This window comes from Uloborus diversus, chromosome 4 (genome assembly GCF_026930045.1).
Source record: "Uloborus diversus isolate 005 chromosome 4, Udiv.v.3.1, whole genome shotgun sequence".
Taxonomy (NCBI): domain Eukaryota; kingdom Metazoa; phylum Arthropoda; class Arachnida; order Araneae; family Uloboridae; genus Uloborus; species Uloborus diversus.
Genome location: NC_072734.1, coordinates 54200468 through 54223471, shown reverse-complemented (window position 1 = coordinate 54223471; position 23004 = coordinate 54200468). Strand labels below are relative to the sequence as shown.

Here is a 23004-nt window from a genome sequence, read left to right as displayed (position 1 = left end):
GGTAATATTTCATTCCATAAACGTTACATATACAGTATTACTTTTTATTCTCCAAGTATACGACTAAATCAATGAGCATAATTATCGGTTCTGGCAACATTCTGTTGCTATTCTTATGTAAATAAACAAAAGTGCAATGCCGGTCTGATACAGTTTCAATAAATGTTTAAATAAATGAGTTCCCGTTATTCGTATAATGATGATGCTCCAAAGCAAGAGATATGTCGAGCTTGCACTGATTTCAAAAAATGGACTAAACAGCAGACCACCCGAAACCCAAACAGGAAAACTAGCCTAGATACTGGAATTAATCAAGAGGTATGATGCAATGGTATGAAATTTTGGAATGTTTTATTTTGCAATGCTTATAATTGAATATTTAAAAACATTCATCAACTATAGAGTCATGAACAATCTCACCAATTGTATATTGTACAATGTTTAAATGTTTCTATTTTATTTTGGTAAATCATATTATTATTGTCTCTTCCGTTAATAGGATGTAAAACTCTCAGTATCCTTTTTTTCTTGCATAATAAATTATGTTATGTGAAACTCTGAACCCTCATTTAATTTATTTTTAGACTCTTCATCCACATAAAAAAGGAACCCAATTTTTATTTTCTTTAAATTGTTGCTAAAATCTGAACATTCTCAAATTTGATTATTCATAAAAAAGAAAAGTTTTTAAGTGATTCAACTTGACAATTTGAGCTTATTAATGATTTACACTGCTAATATTAACCTATTTCTAGAAAAAGATAAAGTTCTGTAACATTTAGATGTTTTATAAATTTTAAATAATTAGTTGTAAATCACTATTCCATCCGTGGGCTATATGTGTTTTATTTTATAATTATTTGGATAAATCTTTTGCCAATGCGAGTCATTTGTGCATAACAAAACTGGTATATTTTATAAATATTAAATTATAGAAAATTCCTTGGAGGGTGGGAAGGGTCAAAACAGCTTTTACATGTTCTTAAAATGTCTTAAGGTTGGAAATATGTTTTGAAACCAAAACTCTTGACTAATGTGACCAGCATTTTCAAACTAAAAATCAAGACATATCACTGACAAAGGCAAGGGGGCAATGTCAATTTTCTCCCCGAAGCTTTCATAAATTGCTGCAAAACTTAAAAGAAATTTAAAAAAAAAAAAAAAAACCTTTTTAACAGTACTTCTAAGTACTGTTCATTAACATTTGCCTTAAGGTTAATTTAAGTCAATTGTACATGATCTTAATTTTCCTTTTTTTTTATTTATTTTTTTTTCTCATTGGGAAGGGTTTAACTCTTAAAACTTAACTAGCTCTAGGGGGTAAAACCCAGGGTCGTATCCAGGGGGGGGGGGGGAACGCCTCCTCCTCGAAACCAGAAAAGTTTTGTATAGTAAAACAGAAGAAAGTTTTTTTTATCTTTTGTCAGAAAAAGGAAAATAACCAAGTTTTTTTTATTCTAAATTTTGTAACTATTAAATGAGTGAAAATTTGAAAAAATATAGAAAAAGCAGTTTTTTGTTCTCATTAACTGCAAAACATACTTGAAATTTAGACCCTTAATTAGAACTTCCTGCTGTCTTTCCCAATTCATTTCAGGGCTGTCTAAGGCCAAGGCAGGCAGGCCCCTTGTTAGTTTGGTAGGCTTGCCCGCCTCCAGGGGCATGCAAAGAAATTTTGGGGCCGTCACAAATGACTTTTTGCCCCCCCCCTCCATAACGAGTACCCCTATTTCCCCCCTAGTTTTAAAAATATTTGACCCACTTCAGGCTCGGGCCTGGGCCAACAGGTGTCACTTCTCCCCCTGTGCATGCCCCTGAACTCCTCCTCTTAAAACTCTTATAAAACTTACACTGTGCTGATTTCGAGCTGTACACTCCCCAAGGGCTGGACCCCTAGTTTCTGATTGGGCTAGTATCTGGTTACCAAAGTGTGCCAAATTCAGCTCCTTGATACATCCTGAATAAAAAAAAATTTTGAAAAAAAAAATAGAACCGACTTCAAAATTGCTCTAAAAAGTGAAAAATAATTTTATTCTTCAAACACCATCGATAATGCTTTTAAACATAATTTTTGAAGTTGGCACAAAAACAAAACGTAAAATCCAGGGTAACCATGCTTCGTTCATATTTTTTTTCAGAAAAGCATCCAAAGTTACGAACGAAACATTTATATCGCTATTCAAATCAGAGGTCGAAATTAGCATCAGCTACTTAGGTGCCATTGGCAACCAATATTTTTTTCTTAGGTGCCGTTATGCTTTACTTGGTTGCAATTTGCAAATGTGTTCAATAACATGCTGAAATTTATACTAAGCTATAATATGCATGAAAACAAGCTGATATATATGTACTATGCATTAAAATAATGCATTTTGGAATCACCTGCTAAGTTTATACAAGTACCATAATTACTATTAACTTAATTTAGTGACATAAAACCAAAAAAAAATTCTAGATTTTAAAAGTATTAAAAATATTGACAAGATGCAAAAGGATTGCAATCTCGAACACGATACGCAATTTCCACAAAGTACAAGTTTAGTGTTGGAATGCTTTCGAAAATAAATTTACTCATTAAAAAGAAAAACAAACGCAGAAAATAAGTTAATCTGAAGTGGCATGCGACTAATTGTCAAAAAATATTAATATATTTACAAGATGCAAAAGGATTGAAAGGTCAAAAGCGAGAATACACTTCCCGCAAAGCACGTGCTCATTGTCCGCATGTTTTGAAAAAATAATATGTTATAAATTAAAATAAAAAAGAAAAAAAGCTAACCTAATCGTAGCATATGTAAAAATAACTTCTATATTTTAAAAGTATTATAATATCGGCAAGATGCAAAAGGATTGCAATATTTCAAACACCGGAACTATTATTCCGAGAAGAACGTGTTCAGTATTGAAAATTGCATTTATGATGTGTTTTGAAAAACAATTAAGCCCAATTTAATAAATATCTTTAGAAATAATAATAAAAATAAAAAAAAACGAATGAACCGCCTGCACTAATCAACAAGAAAACTACTTATTGTTTCGAATCTTGCAGTAGGACAACCATCGATGAATCCAGTATCTTCTTTTTTTTCAAAATCTTTACAGACTTTACATACCATCAGGTCTTCACCCTTTCTTTCCAACCACGGAAACTGCTTTTGCCACTTGATGAAAGTTGCAGCGTTGACACTTTTCCGTGTACATTTAGAAGTCACATCTACTTCGTCATTATTTTTTTCTATTTCGACTTCATCGGCAATCCTTGGCCGTTTATTTCCGCTAGTATTTAGTGGCGTAAAATGTGACTTTAAGTTACGTTTACTTATATTTTCAAAAAAAAAAAAAAAAAAAAAATGATGGTAGCGATGATTAAAAAAAAAAAAATAAAGAAAAAAAGATGAGCGAAATCCTGTGGGAAAAAAAAGGGATCCTCGTGCTCGCCGTGCGTTCGTGTTACGACGGGGGGTCGAACTTGAAACATGAAAAAGATCAGACTATCTGCTCAAACAACCCTGAGATGAGTCCGGTTTTGGAGGGGTGGGGCGATCGGGGGTAAACAACACTAAGGGAACAAAGGGGAGAAAAGATTACTCCAGAAAGAGGAGGAATGGAGGGGTGTGCTTGCAATGACACTGGCTGCTACAGTTCGCGGGCGAAGGTGGGGGGGGGGGGATTGTTCAATCTTTTCCGACTGAAAGCGATACTTCCAGGAAATTTTCCTCGATCGCAACGCACGCAGATGTTTTTGGAGACAAATCTTCCGAAAGTGAAAGCTTAGTAGGGGGGAAAGCTAGGCGTCACAGTGACGACTACGTTTCAAATCGCGGTCGTCAAAATGAAATTTACAGTTGCAAAATACGACTAACGACCGCTAATTTCGAGCACTGATTCAAATATGCCGTCATCAATGCATAATGTATGTGATAGTGAAGAAACTGGTCCTGGTTAAATTTAAAGTTGTATTTGAGTTATGGCTGTGAATGATTTTATCTATCGTTTTTGCGCCAACTTCAAAAATTATGTTTAAAAGCATTATCGATGGTGTTTGAAGAATAAAATTATTTTTCACTTTTTAGAGCAATTTTGAAGTCGGTTCTATTTTTTTTTTCAAAATTTTTTTATTTCATTCTTTTTAGTGTAAATGTAGGTATTTCAGAAATAATAAGAAGTTACCATCACGCAACTTCACATTTTTTTCTTAAAAATGCTCCATACTAAAAAAAAACTATTGACACGCGTTAAACTTTAAGCGATTGGCACTAAAAACTTATCTTTGTTCTTCTCTGGAAATCATGTGTAGTTAATTTAATTATAACCATTTAAGTATTACGTTTTTCCTAACTAATTTACATTCCACAGCATCTAAGTTTCTCATGATGCAATCCTGTATTTTCTTACTTAGTCCCGATCATCTGTTATCGGCATAGATGATAATGATAAAAATACTACAGAGTAGTTGAGTCAAACCTAATGGTAGCATTGTGAAGGCTAAGCAGATCCTAATCACTGCATCACCTCGCTTCCAGGTTAGGTTTACCCCTACTATGGAGCAATAGCACTGAAGAAAGGAAGATTTTGATAATTCACATACGGTTACTATAAATCAGCAGGGTTACTAAAATAAAATTATTTACGCCAAAAATGAGACGACAGCACCAGATTCCCCATTATCGAAATATCCCTTGAAGAAATTTGATGCTTGCTTCAGAGAAGCCTTCATTCAAAATTATCATTACAATTACTATTAATGTTATATGGCACCAAACTTTTATAACAATGAGTTTCCTATTGTCGCGTAGATGAAGATAGCGAAGACAATGTGAAAGCCAAATGAAGCGAATACTCGTTAGTCTCAACTCGAGATCTTTATTCAGAACCACGAATGAACGTTACATCTCCTTATATACAACTTGAGAAAGTGCTGGAACTTTCCAGACTTGGAAAGATACAGAAATTAATAGAAAATTCGAGAAAATACGGGAAACAGTAGAAACGAAATTTTAGTAAAATTCACTTTTTCCTAGTCGGGATTTGAACTCGGGTCGCTCGCCTGGGAGGCGAGAATTCTACCACTGAGCCACCGTTATCCACGGATGAAAAGTGCGAACTTCGCTGCAAAATCATTTAATAGGGAAATTGCATAAAATTTACTGTTTTTTGCCCATAACTTTTTTTCCAAAGAACAAATATGGTCAAACAAAGTAATGGGACCTAAGTTGAGCCATCCCCTATCCATTAAAAAAAGAATCATCAAAATCGGTTCACTAGGTGAGACGCTATGAGTGGACAAACAAAAAAAAAAAACATACATACGGTATGAATTGATAACCGCCTCCTTTTTGAAGTCGGTTAAAAATGCAAAAATCATGAATCTCGCGTTTTTCTAGCATATTTTTCAATATACATTTTTGTGAGTGATATGTTCCATGTCTTGCCATTTATTTAATACCAAATTCAGTATTGTGGAAATTCTTTTGTTATTGCTTGATTTTATCTTACTTCTACTGCATACTGTTAATATCTTAAACATGGGGAAAAAATGTAACAGTTACTCTACTCTATTTCATTTTCTGCACTGCTTGTGTTTGAAAAAAAATGTTCGCTTTGAGAAATATTTTGTTATATCATAGCTTCCAAATGCTCCGTTTTTCCCGGAGTTTCTCCGATTTTTATTGTGTACTCCGAAAATCCGATTTATTCCAAAAAACTCCGTTTTTTGACTTTGCTTGTACACTTTTCGATTTCTGAGGAAAAAGAAATTTCCCTATCCTGGAAGGTAGGAATTGTGCACAAACTCAACAAAAGAGGAGGCAATTTGATGCCCTGGAAGCATTAGTGTCAAGATAAACACTGAGTGGATAGCGCTAATCCATCGGAGAACATCGTTTTTTCATCGAGCATTTCAGCTACTTGCAAAACACAGCCGCCATGTTTGGTCATTCAGAAGATGGAAGTAGACGATGCTTAAGTGCTTTCGTTTTCAAAGACAAAGCAGAATTGGGGGTTTCTTTTAACTGCAAACTAATAAAAATCAGCAAAATGCGCTGCAAAATGTTTTTTTTTTTTGGTTATTTCAAATAATTTTATTAAGAAATGAAAACAAGTATACTATTTAAAATTTCATCTTATCCCTACACGAATGTGCTAAAGATTCTCAATTAAATTGTAGTTTCATGGGGATTTGTTATTTTCAAATTATTTTCATGCAACAAATTCAAAATTTTATATCTGAATTTTTGACTTAGTCGCCATATTTGGTCATTTGCGAGATTTAAGTACACAAAACTCTTAAAGTGGCCAAGTTTTTAAAATCGGAATTATATGTTTATTGCAGTGCAAACTATTGAAAATAATGCGAAATGGACTTCTTTTTTTCTTTTTTTTTCCCCGGAAAATTCTTCATTTTTTTCTTGAAAAATGAAAAAAAAAAAAAAATTCTTCAGAATATTATGTTATCCTGATTGGTTTGGATGCTAATGTGCTAAAAACTGTCTATTTCATCTAAATTTTAGTTTTTTTAAGGATTTTTAATTATTTATAATTACTTTTAATGCAACAAATTCAAAAATCTATCATCATAAATTTTTTGCATTGTTGCCATGTTTGGTCATTTGCAACATGGAAGTAGACAAGACTATTAATAGCCTAAGTTTCCGAAAACAGAATTAGTTGTTTGTCTCAATGCAAACTATTAAAAATAACAAAAGGCAAAAAGTTATGGTTTTTTTTAAAATTATTTTTTTGAAAGAAAAGTTTTATCTGTATTTTTTATCCTTATTGCCTCGGAGGCTTTGTTATAAACTGAAACCATTTCATCTAAAATGAAGGTTCCTGCTGACTTCTCATTTATTTATTTATTTTTTTTAATAAATCAGAAATCTATTTTAACTTGAATTTTCCACGTACAAAAAAAGTATTGAATGACTCTATTTTAAAATGTGTGAAGTCCTATTCATCTATTTTTTTCATGAAAGTTGTAAAAACTGCCCTATCTCCCCTCCAGTTTGTGTTTCAAAACTTGGTGACAGTGGTGGCCACTAAGTTTTTGGAGTCTAGTGGCCACTGGCCACTTAGAAGATTTCCAAGTCTTGACCTTTACTATGAGTTGCTTTACTTTCAAGTATAAGAAGTAATTGTGTTTTTTTTTTTTTTTTTTTAAATCTTCAATATGTTCTTATGCAATGCATTTTCAATACATGTAGGATATGTATAAAGGAATATTTTTAAAAAGGGTTGCAGTTTTATTGAATCAAACAGTAATCATGTTTTTTTTTTTTTTTTTTTTTTAATTTCCAATATGTACCTACGTAATGATGCTTTTTTAATGTAAAATATTTTTATCTTATACTTGGCTGTAGTTTTGTTGAAAATCTAACATGAAAATTCAAAAACGCATTGTAATGGTGCTTAGAACTTATAGAAACTTACGGTACTGAAGGAAAGTTTAGCACAGGCCACGATTTGGTGCTCCTATTTTAACCCTCATTGCTCCTATTTTTTCCCTTAAGTGCTCCTATTTTTTTTATCTTGAGGTTGGCAGCTATGTTATATTTATGTTTAACTTAAAACGGGTGTGTCTTATAAAGTTATAATCATCTTGTAAGACTGTGCAATCAACTTCTGAAAAGTGCAAATTAAGTGCTTTAAATAATTTCAACTGTTCTAGAATCTTTCAAAATTATTTAAGTTTTTAAAATTCCTTGAAAAGTTCTTCAATTTTGTCTCTTATCAAGAAAATGAAGTATGAATTGTCCAAATGGCCAGAATATTACTCTTTCGTTCTTCTTTTCAGAATTTCTATACCATTTCTTTCAAACCATTTTATACAATTTTTATACTGTAAGGCATTTGATGAAAGGGGAGGAGGGATGTTGGGGAAGTGATCAAACACAAACTACACTAAAAGCCGATATGTGTAAATGACGATGTGCTTATCTTTTCTCCTCTCTCATTTTTCCTCTTCTGTTGATTAATGTCAATGATTTGTCGAGCAAGCAATTTTCAGTAAATTATTGCCCATTAGCCAGAGTTAAGGCAGAAATACATCTTTGAGTTGAACCAAACTATTGCTTCGGTCACTTGTCTGGTCTGTGCTAATTCTATATTAGTTGCCAGTTTGTTTGGCACTCTTGGCTTCCTTAAGATGTTTTCCATCTCCAGCTCAGTCACTTTCCTATGCCGGGCTGATGAGTGCTAATAAGCACGAAACTGCAGTCCTCGGCTGGAAATCACTGAGCTGATGGTGTATTTCGTGAATTTTTATTTTGATTGATCTTGATTTGCAAAAGAGTGCATAACTTTTAAAAGACTTTGTTTGCCCATTTTTTTTCATATTTTTGTAGTCTTAATTACCCCATATAAGGCCTCAAAATACAGATTTTTATATCTATTTTTCATAAAATTTCCCAAGAGAGAAACCACCAGATCCCCTGAAATTATGGAGGTTCTATATCCGACTTAAAGGGACACTCTCCTGTGATCCTTACCACTACAAAGATAAATAAAAAAATAATAAGAAATTAAAATAAAAATAACAACAGTGCAATCATTAAAAATTGACACAAAAACACTTCTTCTGTGGTGAATATATTTATGTGTGTATGTGTGTATATATGTATAGGGCAATGTGTGAATCCGCGCCCTTCCTGAAAAATTTTTCTGGATACGGTCTTGGTAAAACCCGGAGGGGTTTAACCCCTTAAGTATCGCCTTGAGTTGAAAAATAACTTAATATGCCACTAGTAACTGAAGCTTATAGAAAATACATACAAAGGTATTAAGCAATAAGTTATTGTCCTTAAAGCAACTCTCTGCTTATTTCTCTTCAAGCTTTGCTTTCAATTGACGAGTTGAATTGTTGCAGACACTCGCTGGTTATATAATTTCACACTATCTACCAGTTTGTTCACACTCTCAGCTTCAATGAGGTGACATCTGCCTCCAGCTCAACTGGAATTATTTCTTATCCCGAACAAGGATGAAAATGCAGTCTCTGGATAGGATAGCCAGGCTGTCGGTATATTGTGTAGAACTATATAAGTGTCATGGGGGGGGGGAGACAATTTCTATTGTCTCTATAAAATTACTTGAATTAGTATGAAATTTTTTCCTTGGTTAAAGGATTATATTTTACTGTTAACAACGAATGTTGAAAAGTCCCCCACAAAAATGTTGAAAAATCCAACTTTTTTATGTTTACTACATTTGGTGGAAATTTAACAGAAAAACAGATTTTAGCGATGCTTTAAGGGAAAAGCAGCACATTGGGACTGTGGGATTGAGGTCATTTTAGGGTTGGTACTTATGCTCTCACTTTCTTTCCTCATGCATATATAACAAGGAATGGACAAATTCTCATTCTAGAGCCTGAAAAAAAGCTAAGTTTCTAAGTTCTAATTTTTCAAAGAAAAGATTATTTTAATTTTTATGAAACACACACACAACACACATTATTTTTCTGAATCTCCTTAGAGTTTTCAAAGTGAATGTTTTGAACTTACCATTTAGGACAATAAAAGCATTGAAAATGTCGCTTCATGCAAAAATTAAGTAAAAATATTCCCAAAATAACAGCACAATAATTGAAAGAAATGACGCAAATAAAGTAAAAACTAGGCCATCCAATTGAAAACTAATAATGAAAATCATAGGTTTGGAAAACAACTGATTCAGAGTTATGGTAAAGCTTGAGAGAGAGAAGTTTGTTCTCAAATTTTTAGACTCTAATGCTGGAAATCTAGTTGTCATATCAGACTATCATCCAGCGTTTGTCAGAGCTTGCATATATATGTGCAACACAAAACATAGAGTAGTGATTATACCTATCAAAACATTCAGTTTCATATAGTGATGTAAAATACCCGGGTATTTATTTTTAGGGGTAAATACCCAGGGTATATACCTGGGTAAATACCCAAAATGGGTATTTACCCGGGTATTTATTTCAAAAATCTATATTCAACTAAAATACTTTTCTGTATGTATTCCACTATGTATATATAACCAACCATATACAGAACAATAAATTTTTGCCAAAAAAATGTATTTTGATCATATATTTAAAGTATTATTGTGTGAAAAAAAACTTAGCAATCTAATATGATATTTAACATGAAATGTGTTGGATATGCCTAGTCAACGTTGATAGTCAAATTTCAGATATAAAAAGTCATCCTACAAAAAGTAAAAAGCTTAACTTGTTACAAAAAAAAAAAAGCAAACATCCCATTTAAGTTTTAGAATAGTTCATTCTAAATTCTGACAGGTTTTTTTTTTTTTTAGTGATAAGATTTCATCAAGCCTTTGATTAAGAAAATTATAATACATAAATTTTTATATTTTAATCTCTCATTTTACGATTTATGTTTTAAAAAGAAAATCCTCACCTTTTGATACCACCCAATAATTTTCTGCAAAATGCGCAATGACTAGGGGTTTACCCTGCCTTCGGATGAATACCCCAAAAAATATTTACCTTCCCACCCTACATCACTAATTGTGTGTATTAAAAATAGTTTGAATAAATCTTCATCATGAAGTACCGGGGAGCAAAATGCAAATGAGCAAGGCAACAGAAAACAATATTTTGATTTTTTTGCTTACTAATGCGAAAACTGTTTCTATATTTGCCACGTTATCACATAAACAGCAATAAAATTAATAAATAACATCACAGTCTTAATAATTTCTTAGTTTATTCTTCCAAACATCCCTCATGCTTCCTTTTTTTTTTTTTTTTTCATTTTGGATATGACTAACTTAGATTGTGATTTTGAAATTCTGAAGTTCATCATAAAATTGCTTAAATACTTCTCTAATTATGACATTGAAAAGAAAGATTCTGTGTTTCACAACATGTTTCTTTCATAATTTCATCAAGTCTTTAAATAAAAAATAGTATAAACTGTGTAATACATATGTATGTGTCAGTTTTACCAATTATTTTATATTTAGATTTTAAAAAAAAATCCCTTTCACTTTTTGCATTTTTTTGTAAAATACCCAGTTTTTGGGTATTTACCCAGGCCTTGGGTAAATACCCGGGTAAATACCCAAAAAATATTTACCTACCCGCTGGGTATTTACCCGATCCACATCACTAGTTTCATATGAAGCCTGGTACTCTATTGTATAGCAAAAAAACATAATTGAAGACTTTTTTTTTATCATCAAGTCAGGGGTGCCCATCCTACTCTAATATGCTACTGAGTACTCTCTGCTCCAATATGAGAACAAAAGCCTTCACAAATTAATCTTTCTGAAAATATTAATGGTAACGTTCGTCATGGGGATTGCCATATTGTGTGGGAGAAGTGGCAGGTTGAGCACACATTGTCTGGATGAAAGGCATTGACCCCAGCTACTAGACATAACTTGGATTAGCACCATAATGCCTATTCAAAGTAGCCTCTTAATACACATGACTTGGACCCATCCATGGAGTTGACTTGAATCCATCCTCCCTACACAGGCACACAAACACACTTGCATAATAAGATAAAAATATAAAGTCTCTGAGCGCATAGCTCAAAACTATCTGCAGGATGAAAATCAACAAGCAGTGAAAAAGTAAAATTTTTAGAAAGAAAATCCCTTTTGCTTTCGATCGTGTGTTTGTAAAAGCAATAATGAACATTTTTCATTAATTTATCTTCAAATTCGGAAGATAATCAGTTCATAATATGAATATTATTAACAATTTTCAGTCAATGCACATATCTGCAGCAAATGTATATGCACGGCATCAAATGTATCCGTGCACGTGTGCTTCTATTTTATCTAGCTATGCACACTTGTTGTACTCCGTAATACACAACTCTATCATATTTCTATATTAAAACTGCCAAAATGTTACTGAATAAGGATGTTCAATGTTGATTTTATGGAACATCTATCATTTTGCTTCTAGACAACAAAAGAATGTCCTTTAGATAGAGAAGAGTTAGGACACTCCACATGGGGTTTCTTACACACAATGGCTGCATACTACCCACAAAAGCCAACAGCAACTGAACAAAAGGAGATGAATCAGTTTATCAACATCTTTTCAAAATTTTATCCTTGCAAAGAATGTGCTGATGACTTTAAAGTAGAGTAAGTAAATTTCTTGTGTTTTTTGAAATCAATTCTTTTTTCTTGAATTCTTGATTGAATTCGTGGTTTTTTTTATTGAAATGAAATCTGTACTGGTTATGACATTGACAAGGGGCGCCCATATGGGGGGGGGAGGCAAGGGTTTTTTCTTTGCAAAAATGTAAAAACATTTCTTCTCCAACAAATACTGAATAAGTTATTAAAAACGTCAAATTTTAATAATTCTAATCTCTACTGAAATAGGTTTCTATGGGGAAAATATCCTGCTAAGCCATGGAAAACATATCTGAGCCCCCCTCCCCTTTAAAATTTTGCATATGGGCGCCCTTGGACATTGATTTAAGTTGAAAGCTAAACTCTTTTATTATGGCTCAAGTTTCAATTTAATGTATATGTTTTCACTTTTGATTTAGTATCTACAGCAAACTAAACCATAACTTCTTGTAGCATTCTAGGCTGTTTTCATGTAAACAGACTTAAAGAGAAAAATTAAATTTACATTTTTTAAATTCCAACAAATATCTTAATTAAAAAATTTAATGATACAGAAAACAGACATATATATATATATATATATATATATATATATATATTTTTTTTTTTCCATTAAATTGCATTGTTTCATAAAAACTAATGTATGATTATTTGCTAAAAATAAATTCATTAATGTGTATTTTCAAAAATTTATACCATGAGAAAGTAATCCTTTCTTGTTCTAGTAATATGAAACAATATTGTAATGCAACTATGTTCAACTGTTTCATTTTGTTGAATTTAATTACTTCTACAGTAAAACATTAGTCGTACCAAACTGTGATTAATATTTACTTTGTATTTATTAGATTACGATTTATAAGCTATCATTTTATTTTAGTTATATGATTCATTAATTTTTTTAAAATATATGTGGCAATAAAATTGTAATTTAACTGAATTGATTGTGTAATAATTTTATTGCATTTTGCATCATACGAACAATTGTACGCATTAAACATATAGAAAATGAATAGATTAACATTTTGTCCAATTTTTTCCACCTTCCCGAACTTTTTTCAAAAAGTAGACAAAATACCAAACCCATCTACCAACACAGCTGATATTTTGTTTTGAATGAGCTTGAGTTCTTCAAAAACATTTTATTAAAAGAATCTTGAAAATTGTATCCAGCTTAAGATATTTATTTGTGAAAGTAATTTGTTCAAATCATGCAAGAAATGATTGCATGTTTTTAATACTTAGAGATTTATCGCATTACAACTCATTGATCTTGATTGTGTTCAACAACTAACAAGGAGACTTTACGGTCTGGGAAATTCAGATTGGGATGAAATTCAGCAGACTAGCAGTACCCCTTGAGAGTATCCATACAGTAAAGTAATAAAGCTTACTAGGCAGAACATTCCCAGAAACAGCCTCTAAAGTTTTATGAGCAGCTTATAAACTAGTACAGATTTTTGCCAGTAGCAGCTATGTGGTTGGTCAGCCTATAGGATTCCGGTGCAATGCATCCCAGGTTCAGTATCTCTTGAAGAATTCTTTTTTTCACAAAAATTTACCTCACTTGTTCAACCTTGCAACGTCTATTTTTATAGACAGGTAAGAATCTAATATAGCATATACAAAATTGTGTGAATCTCTTTGAAAATAAGAGACCACAAAGACTGCATAATCCATTAAGACTGCATAAACATACAATCAATAGTCCATCATCAACTGTCGTCGCCAATTTTTAATAAAATGATTCGGTATGCCTGGCATACTTCCAAACTTTCTGGCAAAAGAGAAATTTTCATGAATGTTAATGAAGTATGTTTTCCTACGAATCTTTTACAAAAAGGTTGTTCCTGTAAACAAGTTTTCTTTATACATTGCAAGATGTCAAAACAGTTTGTTTTCATTGTTTTTATGATAGTTATCATTCTGGTGAATGTATATAAATAAATAATTGATAAATAAAAACTACACATTGTTAACTTTTACACATAAACTAGCTGCATTGCCCAGCTTTGCACGGTCTACCTCAAAAATAAAAGTTTTGTTAAGTAACGCATGTTCAACAATCAGGCTTCAATTAGAGAGAAAAAAAATACAGAATTTCCCCATCAAAATAATCATGCTCAAAGAAAGAAAACGTCAAATCAAAAGTTCCCGAAAAAATTAAATGCAACCCTCCAAAAATACAATTAAAATCCTAAAAATAAAAAAAGAAAGAAGATAAATTGCCATATAATAATCAAAAGGGGAAATTTTTATCTCAGAACAAAAACAAAATTTTATTTAGTCACAGTCAAGAAAGAAAAAAGTAGCAACCTTTAAATTTTCGACACAAAATTTTTGTTCCATTAGGCATAACGGTGTTTTTTAGTTTTTTTTCCCGGTGAATTTACAGCCTTTTTTTTGGATCTCGAAGGAAATGTGTTAACTCTATGAGTGTTTTTTGTATGCTTTCGAATGGTGACAAAATCAAACTGTTCAAATAATTATTTTGGATAGAAAGAGCCATTTAATGCCATTTTCGGGTCCAAAAATAAAATTTGAACGGTTCGGTTCTTTTTGGCATTTGAAAACACCCATATGTTCCTTCTCGGGTGACCTCCCTGCCAAATTTGGTCAAGATCCGACGTAAACTGTGGATTTGTATAGGGAACATACACACATGCATACATATATATTCTCTGTTTTATTTACCTGGATTAACAAGTCTTACCCTAATTTTGTTGCTGTGGTAACTCAAACTATAATTTATAATCGATTGAATTTATCTCTATTTCTCTATAAAAAATACATTACGTATGGAAAATAAAGTATTATCTCCAATTCAAATTTCAATTAGCTGTAACAGTCTTTCTCAACCCCCCCCCCCCCCCCATAAACTTACATAAAAAATTTCTTCGAGGGGTATCAAACCCAGATCGACAGCATGGGAATGCAACTGGCTGACCACACAGCCACCGAGCTGTTGCAGGGGCGGCTCTAGCGCCGGACAAACCGGACCCCTGTCCGGGGCGGCAAATTTGAGGGGCGGCATTTTGGTTCGAATGTCTAAAATACATTTTACATTAGGAGCAAATTTGTATGAGAGTATTTTGCGAGCACAATAGCTTGGGAGTCTGAAAAATACGTGAAGGTTTTCTTTCCTCTTCGTTTATTGTACCTTAATTGCTGTCGCCGACAGCAAATGGTCAACAGTTGCCTGTTTTGGTTGGGAAACGAGACTGAATGGGTGGGGGGTCAGGGTCTGATCAGAACTCTCGCCTGATTCTGGGATCTGCTGGGCCCTAGGCTATGTGCTTTACTGCCCTATTATTCATCCCTGATTATTCCATGCTCTCTTCCTCTCTTCCTGTCAATTGCTTCGCCGACTCGGGGGTTTTGCAATAGCAGGAACCGTAGCCTTTTTTTTTTCTGCTTGGAGATTTAGGTAGATATTTCAATGATGTTTTAGTATTAAATAACGTATCATCCTAATACTAGTTACATTATAACAATTTAAAGTATATTATATATATATATATATATATATATATATATATATATATATATATATATATATATATATTTATTTATTATGTAAAATACTTTTTATTGAACTTTCATTTAAAATGGTAGGGTCTGGTGGGGTAAAGTGGTCATAAAATCGTAGGTTTTCAACTTAGGTGGAAAATAAATGCAACAAATTCTTTAAAAACTTCAACTTTTTTTGTTGATATTTTACATTGCATTATTAAAGAACACGGTACATTAAATTTTAGGAAGAAAAATATTGATTTTATTAGTTTTATAGAACTTTCTTTTCCCTATGTTTTTATGACCACTTTACCCCATGGGGTGGGGGAAAGTGGTCATAGCATGGGGTAAAGTGGTCATAGTTAAAAATAGATGCAAAACCATTATAAAGAACCCTAATACTTGTATATTTCAGTTGTTTTTATAGTTACAAGTATATTCACGAGTACATGCGTGTATACAAGAATATATACGTGTCGTGTTATACACGAGTAAACACGTTCCTATATGAGTAGATACATAATAAATTAGATATGCCTACTCAAGTATATACGTGTATATACGAGTGTATAAGCATGTATACGTGATTACCTACAGGAGTGTATACGTGTCTACATGAGTACGTAGGTGTCACATGTATATACGTGCCACGTATATGTACGTGTCACGAGTATATATGCGTATAAACGAACATCATATGCGCGTATGCACTTGTATCTCGAGAAAATACGTGCATACTTGAGTATATATGTGTATAGTAGACGTATATACGCATATGTAAGTGTACATACATACATATACGGTATACACGAGTTAATTCGTGGATACATCTAGTGCGTCTTTGGGTACGTGTCTACTCACGTACATATAATATGGAAGCACGAGTATATGCGCATGTATACGTGTAAATACGATTATATAGCTGTATAGACGTATATACAGCCGTACGTGTATACACCAGTATATGTATGTATACACGAGAATATACGCTTATATACATGTCGGCTTACAGAGTGAATCTAAGCTCTTGGACAAAAATCAAAGGGGTGTGAGAGGGGAGGATAAGAAGCAAAGAATCATAAGGAAGTTATAATCACTGATGCGCTACATGCACACAAAGCCAGAAACTGATGGATGCAAAGCAGGGCACAAAATTGTTGCACAAAGGTGATTTTATCTAACATTTTAGTTTTTAAGAAATATTTAGAGCAGTTGTTGAAAGTTACGGTCTGTAGTAGCTCTAATACACGCATCGCAACAAAGGCGCAGCGGCTGATGAAAGTTTTTCAAAAGTTTTGTTATATATATATATAAATCAAATTTATATATATAAAAAAATCAAATTTATATATATATATATATATATATATATATATATATATATATATATATATATAAATTTGATTTTTTTTGCATCCATCAATTTCTGACTTTGCGTGCATGTAGCGCGTCAGCATTGTGTTTGTGACCACATGTTCCTTATTGATTCCTACTTCTTATCCTCTCCTCTAACACCTTTTAATAATTTGCTCAAGAATGTAAGCTCACCCTGTATACTTTTATATCATATGCTTGTATGTAAGTGTCTACTCGAGTACGTATGCGTATAGACGTGTCTACCTAAGTACGTAAGTGTTCTTATATATACGTGTTTACGAGTATAAGCGAGCATATACGTGTATAGTAGAATGTATGGCTGTATTGATAAAAAATACTTGCAGATACCCATATACGTATTTATTGGCGCATTTACGTGAATACGTCTATGTACATGTCTACACGAGTATATATGCGTATATATATACGCATATACTCGTATATTTAACCCCGTTTACTGTAAAAACAATACATATTAAGTAAAATTAATATTTAATTTGTATCTGCCTCATACCTAAAGATTAAGTGACATTAGAAGAACAATATTCGTTAAGCCTAATATTATGACCACTTTACCCCATCTTACTTAAATTGTTTTAAAAAATTATCTAAAATAGATTCAGCTAACTGCTAATGAGTAAGAGTTCTTGAGACATGTAGGAAGCTTCCTGTACAGTCAATCTGTTCCTAATTCTAACAAACAAAATTTCCCAAGGATGTCAAAATAGGTGTTTAGATTTTAAAATTTTCAATGTTCACGCGAAATATTTTTTTTTTACCGAACAAAATTTTGCCAGTTGTAAAATATTGTATTCAAAATGTAGTTTCTAACTGCCTTACTCTAAAATAAAATTTTCACATTCATTCAAACATTCATTTCCAAGCTATAGCCATTTATTTGACGTATGACCACTTTACCCCATTGACCACTTTCCCCCACCAGACCCTATATATTATTGCCAGTATTAGTTTTTATTTCATTATAAACACAACTACTATTTTAACTTTTGAATTCTTATAGCTGAGATAGAGTAACATTCATACATGTCCCGTGCATGACACAAATTAAATAAATTTGTAATTTTTCTAATTAATGTATTTGACCAAAAGGCAAGAGAATTGGATAGAAGCACTATAGCATTTGAAATTTCAGAATGAATCTTGATTTATGATCCAATTGCAAAAAAATATGAATTAACATCCTTTTTAACTGTTTTTTTGCACTTTAAAAATCTGCAAATATCCCGTGTATAACAGGAGAATGACCCTTCTACATTTGCAATTTAATAGTCAAAGTGGCATTAAAACCCGGATAAATCCACTAAAGTAAGGGGAAAAATAAAAAGAACGCCCTAAAAAAGACTAAATAGGGGAGGGGGAATTATAATACAGGCCATATTTCTGAACAAAAATCATGTTATGTGACAATTATTTTTTACTAATTTTTTTATTATGATATAAATGCGTAGAATTTTTATTCGAAATTAAAACATAAAATATTTAGTAGCCCCCACCCCTCCCCCCTTAGCTGTTTTCGGTCTCTAATATTGGTCATTTGTCGTTCGATAAGAAATTTCTTATGATATTTTTTTTAATTCTTGCCATCCAAGAAAATAAACGTTACAGTTACGTGTTTAAAATTAAAATAGTTACCAAAGTATTCGAAAAAAGTTTCACATGAAAAAAAGTTGCTTTCATTTCGAATGCTTCTTTTTTACATGGTATTTTATGACTATTATTTTCTTTATCGATAATTTTTAATAACTATTCAGATTATCCGTTAAAGTATATTTAACCGAAATGGAGGATAAAATATTTGAAATTAAACGTTTTCTATTCTTTTTCTTGATTTTTAAGGCTGTTTCTTTCGAGTTTTTTTTTTCCTTATAGAAAAAAAAATCTTATTCTTCTGTAACAAATTATTCAGCTGTTAAAAATTACTCTTGTAGGAAATGGTAATCCTAAAATTCTTACGGAAAGGCACCGCAAGGTACCTTTCTATGTTTAAATTTTTCGCGTGGTGCACTTATTTTACGAAACATGAGTAGTAAATATATATTTAGAAAAGAATTGCTTTCTTTTTATATTAAATCCTAACCCACCTTCACCCCCTATTAACTTTTTATTCAAGCATGGAATGGTCTAAATCTTAATAACGCCTTTATATTTCTGAAGCAAATAAATAAACAAATAAAATAAAATAAAATATTACAAAATAAACAAACAAACTACGTATAATTTGTCTGGAGGCAGTCCATAAAAATGCTACTTTTTCTTTTTCAGTATTTGTGAGCTCTCCCCTCTCATTCCCCTTTTATCAAAGTGTCACACCTGATTCCCCTTCCACCCTGTCGTCATGTGTCACGCTACATTACATAAATATGTACTTTCAGCTGTGAAAACCAACACTAACTAAGTCGTGCATCAAATTCCAAATTTTATTTCCCAACTTTAGCTATGTTTTATTGTTACACACATATTTGTGAACATAACAATTACGCTGATGATATGCAGGGTCCAACAAACGCTAAAATCTCATTAACCAGAAGAAATTTTTACACACCAGCCAAATTATTTCCCACGTAATCTTGATTTCAAAATAACAAAATATTCATAAACAGGTTTTTTTTTTTTTTCAATTTAAGTATGTAGCTATTAATTTTTAAATCCTAATCTGCATTGTTATTGTTTTCGCCGTTTTCGCTACAAAATAAGATCGACGAGAAAACAAAACAAAAATATAAAAATACTTAACCTGACATTTTAAATGTTCTTATTTTTGTTTCACAAGCCAAAGAATTTGATGTCATATTTTCTGTTAGAGTTTCTCAAAACTAAAATTAATAAAAAATTTCTTACGCTCCACAACTCTTCAAGATAGGTTAAATGGTTTAACTACATTGGCTATTGAACATGAGTTAGCTGAACAAATAGATTTAAAAAAAAATAATCACTAAGTTTGCAGAATTAAAAGTAAGAAAAAAAGCCTTTTAAATGTGTTTATTTAAAGTGCGCAGTAGTAATAATTTAGAGGAGGGGGGGGGGCAGTACACATTGAATTCTAACCTTTGTCCTGGTATTCTTTTTCATTTTTAGTTATTTAACAGACTTGATGCAGACTGAACTGTTATTATAAGTTACTACAAGAAGAGAAACATCGGTAAACAGTAATCTGACTTCTAAAACTTTTGTACAACACGAGAAAGTAATTTTCATTAAGCTGTCATGAAAATATGCACCAATACAAAAATTGTTTAATTGCATTCCTACTTTATGATTATTTAAAAAAAAAAAAGATGAGTTAATGTTTTTAAAATAACGATTCTATTTTTTTCGTCCATTTTAGTATTTTGCTTTGCTGTCACTTTAATTGTCAGTAATGCATAGCACTTCCAAAATCCTGTCTGTTCTCAAGAAATATTGTTAAATTAATTAAATACTATAATTGTTTTTTTCTTCCAATAATTTGATAATCCAGCTATGTTTCGAGATCTTTAATACAAGACATGTTAATTTGGTGTTTGTTTTGAAGTGCCCTTTTTTTTTTTTTTGTCTAGTTTAATGTACAGCTTTAATAAATTTGATTTCATTTCATTGTGCTGTTTATTTATTGGCATGATCTATTAAAGGTTTATTGGCATGTATTTACTGTCAATTTATCCCTTTTTATTTTTTCCCGTGAGGAGGGGCGCCGTGGAATATTGCAATTGCGTAGCAGGTAATTATTATATACCACTAAAGTAACGTAAAGTAACAACGTCTAAAAAGCACAAATTCGCAGAATTTGTGCTTTTTAGACGTTGTTACTTTATGTTACTTTACTGTTCAGCACAAAGGTATTTATTTATATTATTTACCACGTTTTAAATAATGATACATATTTGACGGTCCAGTTTTTGAACTTCTGCATGTTGTCGGAATTGGATCCGCGCACAGGACTCCTCTCTCTCCCCCACCCCCTTCCTAGATTGAGCATTTTTAAAAAAATGTTCCATGCTATTAAAGAGAAGAAATTAATGCTCCTTAGGGAAACAAAGCAATTTTAATTGGAAAAAATATCGATTGTCGTGAAAAAGTCTTAATTTATTTTCAAAAGAAACTTAAAAATTAAATTTTTCTATAGTTACAGATTATTTCTTAGTTAATCACACCCCACACTACACTTCATATTTGTTTTACCCCCACCTCTCCTTTTTTTTTTTTTTAACTTTTACTAGACGATCAAAAAATAAGAAAATACTTAAAATTCTACGCTTCGGAAGCCTCCTCCCTCAGTTAAAATCATTAAAGTGCTCTTCAAATCTCGTTTCACCCTGCTTTTAATATCATACAAATCGTCTAAAAACGACGCTTTGTTGAGGTGCTTAGCGCGAAGTCCTCTTTTAATACATTGAGACGATGCTCCCGTATGCAATCTGAAAATGAAAAAACTATAATTTCAAAAAATTAAGATGAGACCTTTTAACCCTCACCCCAGTCCTTGAAAATGGCTTAAAAACATCGCTTTTTATTACTTCTCTTTTGGAATGTTTCTTGGAGAGATTCAAAGAGCCCTTTCCTGTAATCATGAAAGTTTGTCGGTAACTGCCTTTTGGAACTTCAGTGTCAAAAAATTGGGGTGAAAAGTTTACGTCATCTCAAATCTATTTAAAAAAAAAAAATCATCGAAGACCCAACCCTTACTCTGAAGTCAACACATTTCGCCTATAATCGTGTTTTTAAGACTTCAGTTTTTTAAAATTCCCCCCTCAAAAGACCCTCTGAAACTTTCCACCGTCTAAACCGCCACAGAGCGTCTAAAACTGCGTTCTTAAGACTATAATTTCAAAAAATTCTCCGAGGGAGAACCCCCAGACCCCTCTAGCAGATACGGGTATTTGTTAAGCGTACCCCCCCCCCTATAAATATTTTCTGGTGGCACAGCCCAAGTGCAGGAAAGCCATGGTCGTACTTAGGATTGATGAATTGATGAATACGTGAAGACAACGCGAAACTGCTTTCAAGCATGACCATTTTAGGGGGTGGGGGTGGGGGCTTATCGTTTTTTTTGAAAGAATGTTTTATATTTAAAAAAAAAAGAGGAATTACCAAAAAGAAGGGACTATATTTGTAATGCAAAAATTGTAATGCTTGATTTTTTTTACCGTGGAGAGGGGCGGCACTTTGGAAATTTGTCCGGGGCGGCAAAACTGCTAGAGCCGCCCCTGGCTGTTGCTAGTGAGAAATCTCTACTAGTGTATATAAGCTGTGCGTTAAACTTTAGTGGGTGTTTTCTCAGAATGTTTTGCCTAGTGCGCTTTATTACTTTACAGTGTGGATGCTCTCTGAGACTGTCAGGTCCCCTTGTAAGTATATCACCTTGCATGTTGATTTTTCTCAGTGGCTAATCCATGTTATCTATTGGGGTTGGAGAGGATACATAATAGAATTTGAGAAAGTTACTTCAGACCTCAGCTAATTATTGCCATCTTTTTTAAAACTTGGAGGAGTGAAGGAAGGTGTTTTGAATCTATAATCATAAATTCAAATATCAAGAGCTTAAGCAAACTGAAAAAAGATCCAAGTTACATTTTTATTTTAAAGATTGGACAATGATTGCATGGAAAATAGCATGTGTTGGTTGAATTTGTTTAAGAATTAATTTTTCCACTGAAACACATTGTAAGAACAAACAGATGTAATGGTTTTTCAAAAATAAAAATTGTTGATTTAGCTCTAGGGGAGAGAGGGCTGCAACTCACAGCATCTCCCATGGACTTGCCACTGATCTTTTACCACTAACACATATTTGAATAATGTGTTGCTTTTGTTTAAAGCATTTCCCAGAATCCTCCAGAAACTGGAAGCCAGAAGGAACTCTCCAAGTGGATGTGTGATAGGCACAATGATGTCAATAGAAAATTAGGGAAAAAGTTATTTGATTGTTCCAAGGTAGATGAAAGATGGCGCTATGGATGGAAAGATGGATCATGTGATTGATATCACATAAATTTTCATTAATTTTTGCTTGAATAACTGGTGTAAATAAAT

General features: G+C 32.4%; 1 protein-coding gene across 1 annotated transcript; it reads left to right on the top strand.

Annotated features, from left to right (window-relative positions):
- Window positions 1-123: 123 nt before the first annotated feature.
- LOC129220407 (FAD-linked sulfhydryl oxidase ALR-like) lies at window positions 124-23004 on the top strand. Its single transcript, XM_054854823.1, has 3 exons — window positions 124-318; window positions 11906-12090; window positions 22791-23004. Exons 1-3 carry the CDS (start codon window positions 175-177, stop codon window positions 22951-22953), a joined length of 492 nt encoding a protein of 163 aa, XP_054710798.1. The 5' UTR covers window positions 124-174; the 3' UTR covers window positions 22954-23004.